This window comes from Bos indicus x Bos taurus, chromosome 27 (assembly GCF_003369695.1).
Source record: "Bos indicus x Bos taurus breed Angus x Brahman F1 hybrid chromosome 27, Bos_hybrid_MaternalHap_v2.0, whole genome shotgun sequence".
Lineage (NCBI taxonomy): Eukaryota > Metazoa > Chordata > Mammalia > Artiodactyla > Bovidae > Bos > Bos indicus x Bos taurus.
In genome coordinates this window covers 39656864-39670604 of record NC_040102.1, presented here as the reverse complement: position 1 = coordinate 39670604, position 13741 = coordinate 39656864, and the positions used below count along the sequence as shown (strand labels likewise).

At 52.7% G+C, this 13741-nt stretch overlaps 1 protein-coding gene across 6 annotated transcripts in view; it reads left to right on the top strand.

Annotated features, from left to right (window-relative positions):
- RARB (retinoic acid receptor beta) overlaps nt 1–13711 on the top strand; it is an 888683-nt gene extending 874972 nt beyond the window's left edge. For all 6 annotated transcript variants that reach the window (XM_027529802.1, XM_027529803.1, XM_027529807.1 and 3 more), the window contains 3 exons: nt 9543–9747; nt 10743–10901; nt 12337–13711. In XM_027529802.1, the coding sequence (XP_027385603.1) occupies nt 9543–9747; nt 10743–10901; nt 12337–12533 (561 nt within the window). In that variant the 3' untranslated portion in view covers nt 12534–13711. The remainder of the gene's footprint in view (nt 1–9542; nt 9748–10742; nt 10902–12336) is intronic.
- The last annotated feature ends 30 nt before the right edge of the window (nt 13712–13741 follow it).

The following is a 13741-nucleotide window of genomic DNA, read 5'->3' as shown; positions in this document are numbered from 1 at the left end:
CATAATTTCCCTGTTTGTAGTTTTGGCCTTTTCTTTTCCACTTGGAGAAGTTCCCTTCATATTTGTTACAAAGCTGGTTTGGTAATGCGGAATTCTCTTAGCTTCTACTTGTCTGTGACTCTTGATTTTTCCCTTAGACGTGAATGAGCGCCTTGCTGGGTGGGTCATTCTTGGTTGTAGTTCTTCCCTTTATCACTTTGAAAATGTTGGCCACGCCCCCTGGCCTGCAGAGTTTCTGTTGAGAAATCTGCCGATACCCTCAGGGAGTTCCTTTGTGTGTTACTTGTTACTGTTCCTTTGTTGCTTTTAATATTTTTTCTTTGCCTTTGATTTTTGCTAATTTGATTACTACGGGTCCCGACATGTTTCTCCTTGGGTTTATCCTGCCTGGGACGCTCTGTACTTTGTGGACTTGAGTATTTCTTTTCTCCTGTTATGGATATTCTCGGCTGTCACATCTTAAGATACTTTCTCGGGTCCATTCTCTCTTCTCCGTGCGAATGTTGGTGCCTTCAGTGTTGTTCCAGAGGTCTCTTTCTTCCTTCCCTTTTCCTTATTCTGCTCCACGGCAGGGATTTCCAGCATTCTGTGTTCCAGCTCACTTTATCTGGTCTTCCTCCTCGCTTATTCTGGTTTGATCCCCTCTAGTGTATTTTTCGCTCCAGGTATTGTTTATCTGCTTGTTTTCTCTTTATTTCTTCTGGGTGTTCGTTAAACACTTCTTGCACCTTTTCTGTATTCCCTCCATTCTTCTTCTGAACTCGTGGGTCATCTTCACTATCATTATTCTGAGTTCTTTTTATGGGAGGTTGCCTGTCACCGCTTCAGTTAGTCGTTGTTCTGGGGTTCCAGCTCCTTCCTTCCTTTGGGAACATTCCTTTGATGTCTCATTTTGTCTTAGCTTTCTGTGACTGTCTTTTCTGTTCCACGGGCTGCAGAATTGTCATTCTTGCTTCTGTCGTCTGTTCCCTGGTGGCTGAGGCTAGGAGGCTTGTCCTGGCTCCCTAATGGGACTCCACTGGCAGGCAGAATTCGGTCTTATCCCTCTGGCGGGAAGGACTGTGCTCAGGGAGACCTGAAACTTGTCTGCTGATGGAGCGGGCCGTGTTCCCATGCCGTGTTGCTTGGCCTTAGGTGACCCAGCACGGGCTCCTACGGGATGTTTGATGGGGCTGATAGTGGCCTTCGGGGGCATCACACCAGTGGGCACTTCCCAGAGTTGCTGCTGCCACTGCCTTTGTCTCCGCAGTGAGCCTCAGACACGTGCCCTCTGCACCCGCCACAGCCTCCGCAGGAGACCTGCAGTGCCAGCCTCTCACGAGGCCACCGCTTTCTCCCCGGGGCCTGGGGTACACAGGTCCTCGTATGTGCCCTTCAGGAGTAGAGTCTCTGTCTCCCCCACTTGCGTGGAATTCCTGCAGTCACACCTGCTTTCCCTCAAAGCCGGATTCTCTGGGGGCCCCTCCTCCCATCGCCAGAGCCCCAGGCTGGGACGCCCGCGTGGGCTCGGGCCTCTCATGCCCAGGGGAGAGCTTCTCCAATGTGACTGTTTCCCAGTCTGTGCATTGCCCCCCCGGAGGGTAAGGGGTTGGTTTTATTGTGCTTCCTGCCTCCTGCCCTTTCACTGTGGCTTCTTTGTCTTTGGGCATGGAGTATCTTTTTAATAGTTCCAGTGTGGTTTTTGCTTTTTGATGATGATCATTTTTCATCAGTTGCGATTTTGGTGGTGGTGTGAGAAGGGAATGAGCTCAGGTCCTTATACTCTGCCATCTGGAGCGGATCTGTTTTTGTATGTCTTTTTCTTCCCTACCTCTTTGGTTCCTTCTTTTGTGATGTGATGACTGCCTTTCTTGTCGTGTTCGGATTGCTTTTTCTTTTTTGTATGTGTTTATCTATTGTACAGCTCTGGTTTGTGGTTACCGTGATGCTTTGCTACCGAAGTCTGTATGTAAGCAAGCTGTTTTCCGTTGCTGGTCTTCTAATTTCCGGTGCGTTTCCAGTGTCCTGCATTTGTTCCCTCCTCCTCTCACAGTTGCTGGTTTTGATGTCGTGTTCTGTGTGGGGGTGATTTCCTACCTGTATGCTTGCCTTTGCCGGTGAGTTTTTCTGTTCATAATTTTCATGTTTCTAGTTGCAGTGTTTAATTTTCTGCTTAGAGAAGTTCCTTTAGCGTTTGTTACAAAGCTGGTTTTGCTTGTCTGCAGAGCTTTTCATTTCTCTGCCAAATCTGAATGAGAGTCTTGCTGGGTAGAGTATTTTGGTTGCAGCTTCTTGTGTTTTGTGACCTTAAATACCTCATCCACTCCCTTCTGGTCCGCACAGTTTCTCCTTGAAGATAAACTGATAACCTTATGAGATTTCCTAGTATGTTACTTTATTGCTTTTCCCTTTTTGCTTTTAATATTTTCTCTTTTCGTTTTTTCAATTTGATTACCATGTGTCTTGGCATGTTCCTCCTTGAGTTTATCCTGCCTGAGGCGCTGCACTTCCTGGACTTGGGTGACTGTTTCCTTTCCAGCGTTATGAAATTTTTCAGCTATCACCTCTTCAGATATTTTCTCAGGTCTTTCCTCTCTCCTTGTGAGCCCCACATAATGACAATGTTGGCAGATTTAGTGTTGTCCCAGGCCTCTTAGATTGTCCTCATCTCATTCCTTTTTCTTTATTCCATGGCAGTGATTTTGAACATTTAGTCTTCCAGTTTATTTATTCATTCTGCTCAGTTATTCTGCTGTTTATTCCTTCTAGTGTGTTTTATTTAATTGAAGGTTAATTGCTTTATAAAATTGTGTTGGTTTCTGCTAAACACCGACATGAATCAGCCACAGGTGTACATATGTCTCCTCCCCACCAAACCTCCCTGCCACATCCCTCCCCATCCCACCCTCTAGGTTGACACAGAGCCCCAGTTTGCGTTCCCTGAGGCATCCAGCACATCCCCGCTGGCTGGCTGTTCTACATGTGGTAAGTGTCCAGTTACTCTCTCCGTACATCCCACCCTCTCCTTCCTGCCCCTACCGTGTCCGTAAGTCTCTTCTCTGTGTCTGTGTTTCCATTGCTGTCCTGCAGATAACTTCATCAGTATAAACTTTGTAGATTCCATGTATTTGCATTAGTATATGATACTTGTTTTTGTCTCTCTGACTGACTTCATTCTGTATAACTGACTTTTTCATCCACCTCCTCAGAACTGACTCAAATGCATTCCTTTTTAAGGCTGAGTAACATTTGATTGTATACACGTATCACAGCGTCTTCATCCGTTCACCTGTCGATGGACATCTGGGTTGTTTCCATGATCTTGGTATTGTAAATAGAGCTGCGGTGAACATTGGGGCACATGTGTCTTTTTCAGTTTTGGTTTCCTCAGGGTATATGCCTGGGAGTGGGATTGCTGGGTCATATGGTGGCTTTATTCTTAGTTTTTTTTAAGGAATCTCCATACCGTCTTCCATAGTGGCTGTATCAATTTACATTCCCACCAGCAGTGCAAGAGCATTCCCTTTCCTCCACACCCTCTTCAGCATTTATTGTTTGTAGACTTTTTGATGAGGGCCATTCTGACTGGTGTGAGGTGATAGCTCATTGTAGTTTTGATTTGCGTTTCTCTAACAATGAGCGATGTTGAGCAACTTTTCGTGTTTGTTAGCCATCTGGATGTCTTCTTTGGAGAAATGTGTATTTTGGTCTTTTTTCCACTTTTTGACTGGGTTGTTTGTTTTTCTGGCGTTGAGTTGTATGAGCTGCTTGTATACTTTGGAAATTAATCCTTTGTCAGTTGCTTCATTTGCTATTATTTTTCCTCTTCTGAGGGTTGTCTTTCACCTTGTTAATAGTTTCCTTTGCTGTGCAGAAACTTTTTAAGCTTAATGAGGCCCCCCTTGTTTACTTTTGTTTTTATTAATCTAGGAGGTGGGTCATAGAGGGCCTTGCCTTGATTTATGTCATCAGGTGTTCTGCCTGTTTTGCTCTGAGAGTTGTGTAGTTGCTGCTCTTACATTTGGTATTTAATCCATTTTGAGTTTGTCTTTTTGTAGGTGTTAGGAGGTGATCTGGTTTCATCTTCTACGTGTATCTGTCCAGCTTTCCCACCACCACTTATTGAAGAGGCTGTCTTTGCCTCTTGTATATCGTCTATTCTTGCCTCCTTTGTCAAAAATAAGGCACCCATAGGTGCCTGGGTTCCTTTCTGGGTTTTCTCTCTTGTTCCATTGGCCTGCATTTCTGTTTTTGTGCCAGTACCATACTGTCTTGATGACTGTGGCTTTGTAGTATAGTCTGAAGTCAGTCCCTGACTTCTGGGAGGTTGATTCCTCCAGCTCAATTCTTCTTTCTCAAGATTGGTTTGGCTATTCGGGGTCTTTTGTGTTTCCATGTAAATTGTGAAATATTTTTGTTCTGGTTCTCTGAAAAATACCATTGGTAATTTGAGAGGCATCACATTGAATCTGTAGATTGCATTTGGTAATATAGTCATTTTCATAGTATTGATTCTTCCAGCCCAGAAATGTGGAATCTCTCTCCATCTGTGTATGTCATCTTTGATTTCTTTAATCGGTGTCATAACTTTCTGTATACAGTTCTTTTGTCTCCTTAGGTAAGTTTATTCCTAGACATTTAATTCCTTTTGTTGCATTGGTGAATGGGATTGATTCCTTAATTTCTGTGATTTTTCATGGTTAGTATATAGAAATGCAAGTGATTTCTGGGTATTGATTTTGTATCCTCTAACTTTGCTAGATTCACTGATGAGCTCTAGTAATTTTCTGATACCATCTCTAGGGTTTTCTCTACAGTGTCATGTCCTCTGCAAACAGTGAGGCTTTAATTCTTCTTTTCCAACCTGGATTCCTTTCATTTTCTTCTCTGACTGCCAAAGCTAGGACTTCCCAAAACGATGTAAAGTAATGGTGAGATTGTGCACCTTGTGTTGTTCCTGATCTCAGAGGGAATGCTTTCAGTTTTTCACCATTGAGAATAATGATTGCTGTAGGCTTATCATATATGGCCTTTACTATGTTGAGGTAGGTTCCTTCTGTGCCCATTTTTTGAAGAGTTTTTATCATAAATGTGTGCTGAATTTTGTCAAAGGCTTTTTCTGCATCTATTGGGATTATCATATCTTTCCATTTGTTATTATGGTGTATCACATCAATTTTGTGTATAGAATCCTTGCATCCTTCAGATAAACCCAAATTGATGATGGTGTATGAGGTTTGTAATGTGTTGTTGGAATCTGTCTGTCAGAATTTTGTTGAGGGTTTTTGCATCTGTGTTCATCGGTACTGGCCCGTAACTTTGTGTTGTCTTTGTCCGACCTTCTAGTGTATTTTTCATTCCAGTTACTGTGTCGTACAGCTTTTTGTTGGTTAAATTTTCTAGGTCTCTGTTAAACGTGTTGTGTATTTTATTGGTCTATTCTTCCGTTCCTGAGATCTTGGACCATCTTGAGTACCATTACTCTGAATTCTTTTTCAGACACATTGCCTCTCTCTACCCCACTTGGTTATTTTTCTGGGGTTTCATCTTGTTCCTTTGTCTGAGACATATTTCTCTGCCATCTTATTTTTGCCCAACTTTCTGGGTTTGTGGTCTCCGTTCCTCAAGGCAGAACCGTAATTCTTCTGGGTTCTGGTGTCTTCCCCGTGGAGGGTGAGGTTGGTTCCGGGACTTGTGCAGCCCTCCTGGTGGGAAGGGCTGGAGCCTGCCCGCTGGGGGCACAGCTGGGTCTTGGCCCTGTGGTGGGAGGACCATGTCAAGGGGTGCGTTTGAGGCAGCTGTGGGCTCAGCACCAGCCTGCCGCCGGTGGGGCTGTCCTCTTGCCCATCATTTGGCCTGAGGTGTCCCCGCACTGGAACCCGCCGGCCGCTGGGCAGGCCAGGCCTCAGTGCAGACGGCGGCCTCTGGGGGCGTCTGCTCTGACGGGCGTCCCTGGTCCCTCTGCCCCCAGTGTCCTTGTGCCCCCGAGACCCTCTCAAGCAGCCCATGGTCTGGGCCCCGCTCCTGTGCAGTCTGCTTTCGCTGGGTCTCAGTGCGCGCGCGCCTCGTGTGCCTCCACGAGCGGAGTCTCTGGTCCCCCCAGTCCTGTGGACTCCTTGCAATCCAGCCCCGCTGGCCTCCAAAGCCAGATGCTCCGGGGGCGGCTCCTCCCAGCGCCAGACCCCCGGGCTGGGCAGCGGACATGGGACTCTGGTTGTTGTGAGAGAATCTCTGTGGCATCGTCGTCCAGCGTGTGGGTCGGTGCCCCTCCCGCAGAAAGGTGTGGGGTTCGTTTGTTCTGTGGAAGCGCCCCTCCCACTGGTCACTGTGGCTGCTGCTTTGTCTTTGGAAGTGGAGTGTGTCTGTCAGGAGGCTCCAGTCCTCCAGCTGCTGGTTGTTCGCAGTTAGCTGTGACTCTGGCGCTTTCATGAGTGGATGTGAGCCCGGGCCCCTTCTGCTCTGTGGACATGTCTCCAGCCTGCTGACCCTTCAGTACCTGCCGGGTGCTGCGACGCCAGGCGCCCGCCGCGGCCTGTTAATCTCGCCTGGCGTGCCTCCCCGAGTGCTCTGAAAGCGGCTTCCTGAGCCTGACCTCAGGCTGGGCAGGGAGGGCCGGGCTCCCCACCCTGCGTTTCCTTCTCAGGCAGCCCCGCGCAGCAGGTCCCCCGGGGTGGCCCCTCCTGTGCGCGGCAGCCTCGTCACAGCGCAGCCCCCGTGGTTAGACGCTCCGGTCAGGACCTGCCCCTGATGGCCAGACAGTCAGTGCAGAGAACGAGATGGGGAACGGGTGTTTTCTTTGCCAAAACACTTAGAAATCACCAGATTCCATACGCCCCTTGCAGGGGGTTAGCAGGTGGAGAGGTTCCTCGATGAGTGAGTGAATGTTCGCTCGTCACTGCTGTGTGGCTGCGTTGCCCGGTGCTGAGGGGACAGCAGGACATTCCCCATCTAAGGGTTCGCACTGTCACGCGGCAGTGATGGCCCCTGCCCCGAGCCAGCCAGCGCCACAGGGAGAAGCCGGGCAGGCCTCCTGCGGCTCAGGACGGGTGGAGGGAGCTGTGGGGGCGCAGGTCCAGGCCGCCGGGTCTGGGGGGTCTGGCCAGGAGGGCCGCGCGCGCTCACGCGGGGCAGGCGCATCCCACTGTGTTCCCTGGGTGTGTGCTGTCCGTTGTCTGTGACCCCGTGTCGCTGCCCACACTGAGCCCCTGAGGACAGTCTCGTCGCGCAGCCCCTGCTGTCAGGAGCTCATGGCGGGGCTCTAGGGGTTGGGGGGTGGCCATGGGTACTTGGGGGGCTGCCTCATCTGCAGGCCTGACCAGGGTGGCCGACACCTCCAGGCCGGCTCATCACACTTGCCCGGAGGCTGCGGCTGCTGCTGAGCAGAGGGCTGGGCTGCTGGGGACCCGGCAGCCGTCTCCCATGGCCTTGTCACAGGCCGGCCGTCCCCTGCGCCCCATCTCAGGGGCAGGGCGCGGGCTGCGCCCCCTTTGCAGGCGGGCTCACGTTCCACTCCCCAGAGGAGGAGCCACACAGAGTGGATTCAAACAGCCACGTGTGTTACACCTCAGCTTTTAAACAGTTTTATTTCATGTTTCAAAAACAATGGGGTGAAGTGGTATAAAATGGTAGTTTTTAGGACGAGTGTTCCCTGCTCCCCGAGGCAGCGATGGTGTGTTGAGCCCCAGGTAGAGGATCAGCCGCTGGCAGACCCGCGTGGAGGGTCCCAGGCACAGCCGGTGTGGACACCTGGCAGGGCCGGGGAAGGTGGAGTCCGGGGTCTGGGGGCCCGCGGCACTGGGACGACTGCGGCCGGAGTCTGCGCGCGGCTCTGCCCTGCCCACCCGCGGGGTGGAGGAGGGGCGCGGACGGGCCGCCTGCCCGCCCGGGGCCCTGCTTGGCACCCTGAGGAGGGCCAGAGCCCCTGCCGCGAGGAGGGCCGGCCTCGCCCGCCTGTGAGCGCTGCGCCCCCGCCAGGCCACTGGTCCGCAGGGGCTCTCAGACGAGGGGTGCCCACCCCAAGAAGGGCTGGGTCTGCCGCCGGGGCTGTCGTGGGACGAGCCGGAGCCCCGGGCTGTGTCTCCGGGGCCCACGCCCTCCCCCGGCCCCCGCGTTCTCCCCTCCCGACGCCCGCTCTACTTGGTCAGTGGTGTTGGACTCTCCGGGGAGAGAGGCCACAGGACAGAGTGGAATCGCTTCATCAGAACCGCTTGTCGTCTGGCCTGAGGAGCGAGGCCCTGCAGGGTGGAACGGGCCCGGGACGCTGCGTCTGAGCGTGGGTTTCGGGGGAGCCTTGGGCGCCTTGCAGACCCTGGGGGGCTCTTGTGTGCAGGAAGCTGCAGAGGCTGATCTGGTGCCTGTTGGTCCCACCGGAAGCGAGGGTAGAGGCCCCACGCCGTGAGCCTCTGTGGACTCAGGGACGCAGGTCCCCTCCTGCCGGGCACCACCTGGCTTGTGCCCTCAGCCCGCGCCTCGTCTCCTGGGGCTTCCTAAGGAGCGAAGGCCCGTCTCGTGACGTCCGGGCCCCTCCACGCTCTGACAGCAGGGCAGCTGCTGGCCTCCGTGGGAACGCCGTCTGAGCAAGCCCCTCCGGTGGTGTGACGGGGGCGCCATGCTCTGACTCAGGGCCACCGCTCCCGGGGGAGCCGGTCAGCACAGAGGGCCCCGCCGGCTGGGGGCGTGAGGCCAGCTCCCCAGAGGCAACCGGGTGCTGGGGGTCTGGGGGCGGAGGCTGAGCGCCCGGGACCCACGTGCCCCAGGACTGGCTGGTGGCTGCAGGCCGGGGTGGCGGTGGTGCCTGCCTCCGGCAGATACTGCAGTTCAGTCCTTCACAGACAGCGCGGTGCCCTGACCGGAGGTGGAGTGACCTTGGCCAGCAGGGCTGCTTCTCCAGGAGACCCCGCCAGGCCTCCAGCTGAGCCCCTCCCCACCGTGGGGCTGCCCTGCTCCCCCGGCTGCGCCCAGCCCTTCGCTGGCTCAGCCTGCCGCCTGGGGTCACAGTCTCGGGGCGGGGGTGCCCGGGGCATCCCCCGGGTGGGTGCCAGCTCAGTCCAGCCTTCCTGAGCCCGGAGCCCCTGGTCTGTAAGAAGCGTCGTCAGCCCGCCAGCTCCTCTGCTAGCATAAACGGAGAGCGTGTGGAGTGCTGGCTTTGCGCTGGGCGCTTACAGTGTAAATCTTGGCCTTTTTTTGGTAGACTAAGCTCTTCAAAAAAAAATTGACTCTTCTTCCTCTTTCATCCCCAGCACCTGGCGCAGTGCCGGGGATATAAGTAGGTACTCAGTGAATGTTTACTTGAGTCAAATGAATCACTTTTAGCCTAAACAGATATTTCTCAAAATTTCTTGTGTCCTATTTATTATTCCCTAAATAAGGTTTCGCCCTTGTTTTGACGTGTGTGGTCTTTTGGAGGAAGAGCTGGAGCAGCGATGGCACCCAAGGCGGGTGGGGTGGGGGGCTCATCCGCCCCAAAGCCCTTGGAACCTTCCTGGGATTCCCTCCCTGGGTCCCCAGGGAGGCTGTCAGGCCAGGCCTGTGTTGATGATCCAGCCGTGGTGGTTTCCTCCCAGATTCTCAGAATCTGCACCAGGTACACCCCAGAGCAAGACACTATGACGTTTTCGGACGGCCTGACCCTGAATCGAACCCAGATGCACAACGCCGGCTTTGGCCCTTTGACTGACCTGGTGTTCACCTTCGCCGGCCAGCTCCTGCCGCTGGAGATGGACGACGCGGAGACCGGCCTTCTCAGCGCCATCTGCCTGATCTGTGGAGGTACCACCGCCCAGAACACCCTCGTGAGAGTCCGTGGAGAGCAGCTCACACTTGTAAATTATGGGAGACTCTTCATCTCCACTTTGGAGTTGTTTTGCATGGAAAAGGACATGTGGATAAAATCAGGCATGCATGCTTAGAGTTCGTTGCATTTTTCCGTATTATAAGTTAAAGGCATTTGGGGTTTTCCTGCTCTGAAATACCAAAATGCTACTTCTGCATTGCCACAGCTGCTGTTTAAAAGGTAGGATCAGACCATCGTAAAGTGAACTGCCTGGGGACATTCTTAGGATGAGTCAGGGAGCCTGCTGGTGCTGTTTGCCAAGGCGGGGGCTGGGAATTGTAGTCCCGGCGTGGGCCCCCACCTCTGGAGGGCTGGTGTGAAGCCAGGTTCTGTTTGGTGGTGACACCCTCACTGGCCCCCCAGGAACCCGAAACAGGGTGGTTAAGGAGCTACTGCCTTTAACTGGGGGCTGGTTTACCTGCATTTTAACCATCTGGGTCAGGGCTCCTCTAATTCAGTTCAGTAGTGACACCTCCTGGTCACGAGAAGTAATTCTCTGCTGGGGATAAAAGCCACCAGCCTTCCAAATGTGGTTTGACCAACAGGGCAGTCGTTTTCAAGTATCACAGCTCACAGCAGTGGCATCTGTGTGCTCAGTCACGTCCATCTCTTGTGACCCCTTGAACTCTATCCTGCCAGGCTCCTCCTCCATGGGATTCTCCAGGCAAGAATCCTGGAGTGGGTTGCATTCCTCCTCCAGGGGATCTTCCCGACCCAGGGATGGAACCCGTGTTTCCTGCATTGGCAGGCGGGTGCTTTACCACTGAGCGACCTGGAAAGCCCAGAACAGCCGCACACACCTTCAAATGTGTTTATGGGATTGAATCTCAAGATTAATGTGAGGAGGCGGGGGCGTGGGCAGGACTCGCCAGAGTACAGTGCTCATTCTGTCCTGACCTCAGTTATTTAATACCTTGTTTCTGGAATCCAGATCGTCAGGACCTTGAGGAACCAACAAAAGTAGATAAGCTACAAGAACCACTGCTGGAAGCACTAAAAATTTACATCAGAAAGAGACGGCCCAGCAAGCCTCACATGTTCCCAAAGATCCTGATGAAGATCACAGACCTCCGCAGCATCAGCGCGAAAGGTGCGTCCCCACCGCCGCACCCCCCCGCCAGGTGGGCTGGCCGTCCTGACTGACTGCTGCACGTGGCGTTTTTAGAAACCCTGGGTTTTAATGCGGGGCGTTTGACAGTGGGTGCCTTTCTGTTACCATTTTGGAATTCATTTCTCACTGACAAAAAGAAGTAGGGTGCCTCCTCTTAAACCTCATACCTTAGCCCACGCAGTGATCTTAGCAGATTATGAGAATAGCTTTACAGTTTCGTGCGACTTAAGAGATTAGAAAAAGCATCTCCAGGAGAACATACTGAATCCCGGATGGCTGGCTTTGTCATTTTCTCGTTGCGTACGTGTCATTCCAGCTTTCCACACACTCTTCGGTTAATGCCAGTTTTTCCTGATCACCCAAACCTCAAGAGAAAACCAGCGGTGCCCCAGGCGCCCGTTGTGTCCCCTCTCCCCACAGGCAGCTTTGCTTGTGCACCTCTAAGAAAGGGGAGTTTTCTTCCCAGAGAGGTGTTCCTGTTCTTGCCTAGTGATTTCCAGTTTGCACGACCACTGGGGCAGTTACAGAAGTGCGTGGAGCCACAAGCCAGCTGCGGGCCAGAGCAGAGCGCTCCTGCGCGAGGGCAGGTGGGCCGCGTCCCTGGGCGGACCCGCGGCTTCCCCTTCCCCAGGACCGCTGAGCAGGGGGCTAGGTCACGGTTCAAGGTGCTTCCCCTTCCCCGAGGACCACTGAGCAGGGGGTCAGGTCACGGTTCAAGGTGCTTAGAGGCACAGCACTCGTGTTTGACGGGCAGTTTGCGCTCCCGAGCCCCTTCTCAGAGGCCTGGGAGGACATGTAGTGCCGACCACTGGCGTCATGAGGGCTCTGACCTCACAGCAGTGACGCTGCTGCGCTCGCCCAGCAGTGCTCACGGGATGGGAGTCCTGTGACCCACGTCGTCCACACGGGGGGCTTGGGCACTTGCAGTGTGGTCGGTGCCACTGAGGCAGTGTTCTGAGTGGCAGGCAGTGTGACGGATTTTACCCGGGCCTCCTGCGTTGTAGGCAGATTCTTTGTCGCCTGAGCCCCCAGCGAAGCCCTTCAGTATTGAGGAGCCGCAGGTAGCCAGCGGCGGGGCCACTGGCGTCCCCTGGGGCCCCTCGGGTCCTCCGCCTCTCCTGGGGCACTGCCGTCTTTTTGGTCTTTTCAAGAGACACTTCCTGGTCTTGCGTCAGGAGCTTCTCTGTCAGTGATGCTGAGTGAACACGTACCAGGACTGTTTCCCAGAACTGGCCGAGTGGTGGAGTCGATCACATCTCCCGTCCTCCCGTCTCTGCTGCTGCCCACGGCGGGAGCAGGGGTGTCAGCGCCGTCCCAAGCGCAGGCCCCGGCGCCCCGAGCTCCCCCACCATGAGGGGGTGAGAGCGGATTCGGGTATCCCTGTCTACCGGATTCTGTTCTCTCTTTCTAAAAGGTGCAGAGCGTGTAATTACCTTGAAGATGGAAATCCCTGGTTCGATGCCGCCACTCATTCAGGAAATGCTGGAGAACTCTGAAGGGCACGAGCCCTTGACCCCCAGCTCGGGCGGACACACGGCGGAGCCCAGCCCCAGCGTCTCCCCCAGCTCGGTGGAGCACAGCGGCGTCGGCCAGTCCCCGCTGCTGCAGTGAGACACGTTCTGGCTACTCCAACATTCCCCAGAACCTTCACTCCTGGGATTTAAAATGCAAGAAACATTTTTACTGCTGCTTAGTTTTTGGACTGAAAATATATTAAAACTCAAGAAGGACCAATAAGTTTTCGTATGTATCAATATATACCCCTCACTGTCTAACTTACCTAGAAGTACAAACTTTTTAAATTCTAAAAATCAGCCATTTCATGCAACCCCAAACTAGTTAAAAGCTTCTATTTTCCTCTTTGAACACTCAAGATTGCATGGCAAAGACCCAGTCAACACGGTTCACCCGGGTCATGTTTCCGAAGACTCTGTACATACAGCAGTGCGTCCGCGGCTCTCCTCTCATGTCCCACACTCCAGGTCACCAAGGCCCGCGGTCGTGGAGCAGATTACTATGCGTGTCCAGTTAAGAGAGGGTCAAAAGGATAAGTGTTTTGCTTTCACAGATCAAGACATCCAGGTAAGGAAGCGGAGTATTGTAGTGTGACGAGATAAGGCTAAAGATGCTCTAATTCGGTTAGTGTAGACGCTTGTCCTTGCTCTTCGGATGCTCTCAAACCGCGTATTTTATTTCCTGTCGCCCAGTAAATGTATACAGATTCACTGCACTAGCAGGAGAGAGTTCTCTATCAGTGTAACTGCCAGCTCGGTTATCAGACGTCATTTGTTCAGTTGTTGATGTCACTTTAAATTAAAAGTGGTTTAGTACTCGTTCAATGACGTAACTACACAATTTTTTACAGTGATGATAGCCTCCAAGGCAGCAGCACTGTCCAGTGTTAATAGGTTTTTGTTTACCTGTTCACGAGCCATTACGGAGGTTTCATGGGATGGCGATGGGCTGGTCTGCCACCTGTACCAGGCAACTCTGTGTCCTGAGAGGTAGGGGCTGATCCCCCCAAAGTCATGGGCAGAGAGTCTGCATCCTCGGGCCTGGTTCAGTCACTCTGAAGTGGGGTGGCATGGTTAACAGATACAAGTGTCAGCTTCTTAGTTCTCATTTACGCACTAGTGGATTTTTTTTTATATATTAGCAGGTCTGTGATGTGCTCTCACTGGCTGTTTGTACATTGAGATCGTTTAACAGTGCTTTCTATGTTCATATACTGTTTACCTTTTTCCATGGAGTCTCCTGGCAAAGAATAAAATATATTTATTTTAAAGGTGTATGGGAGCCTTTACTGCACGTTCATCTTT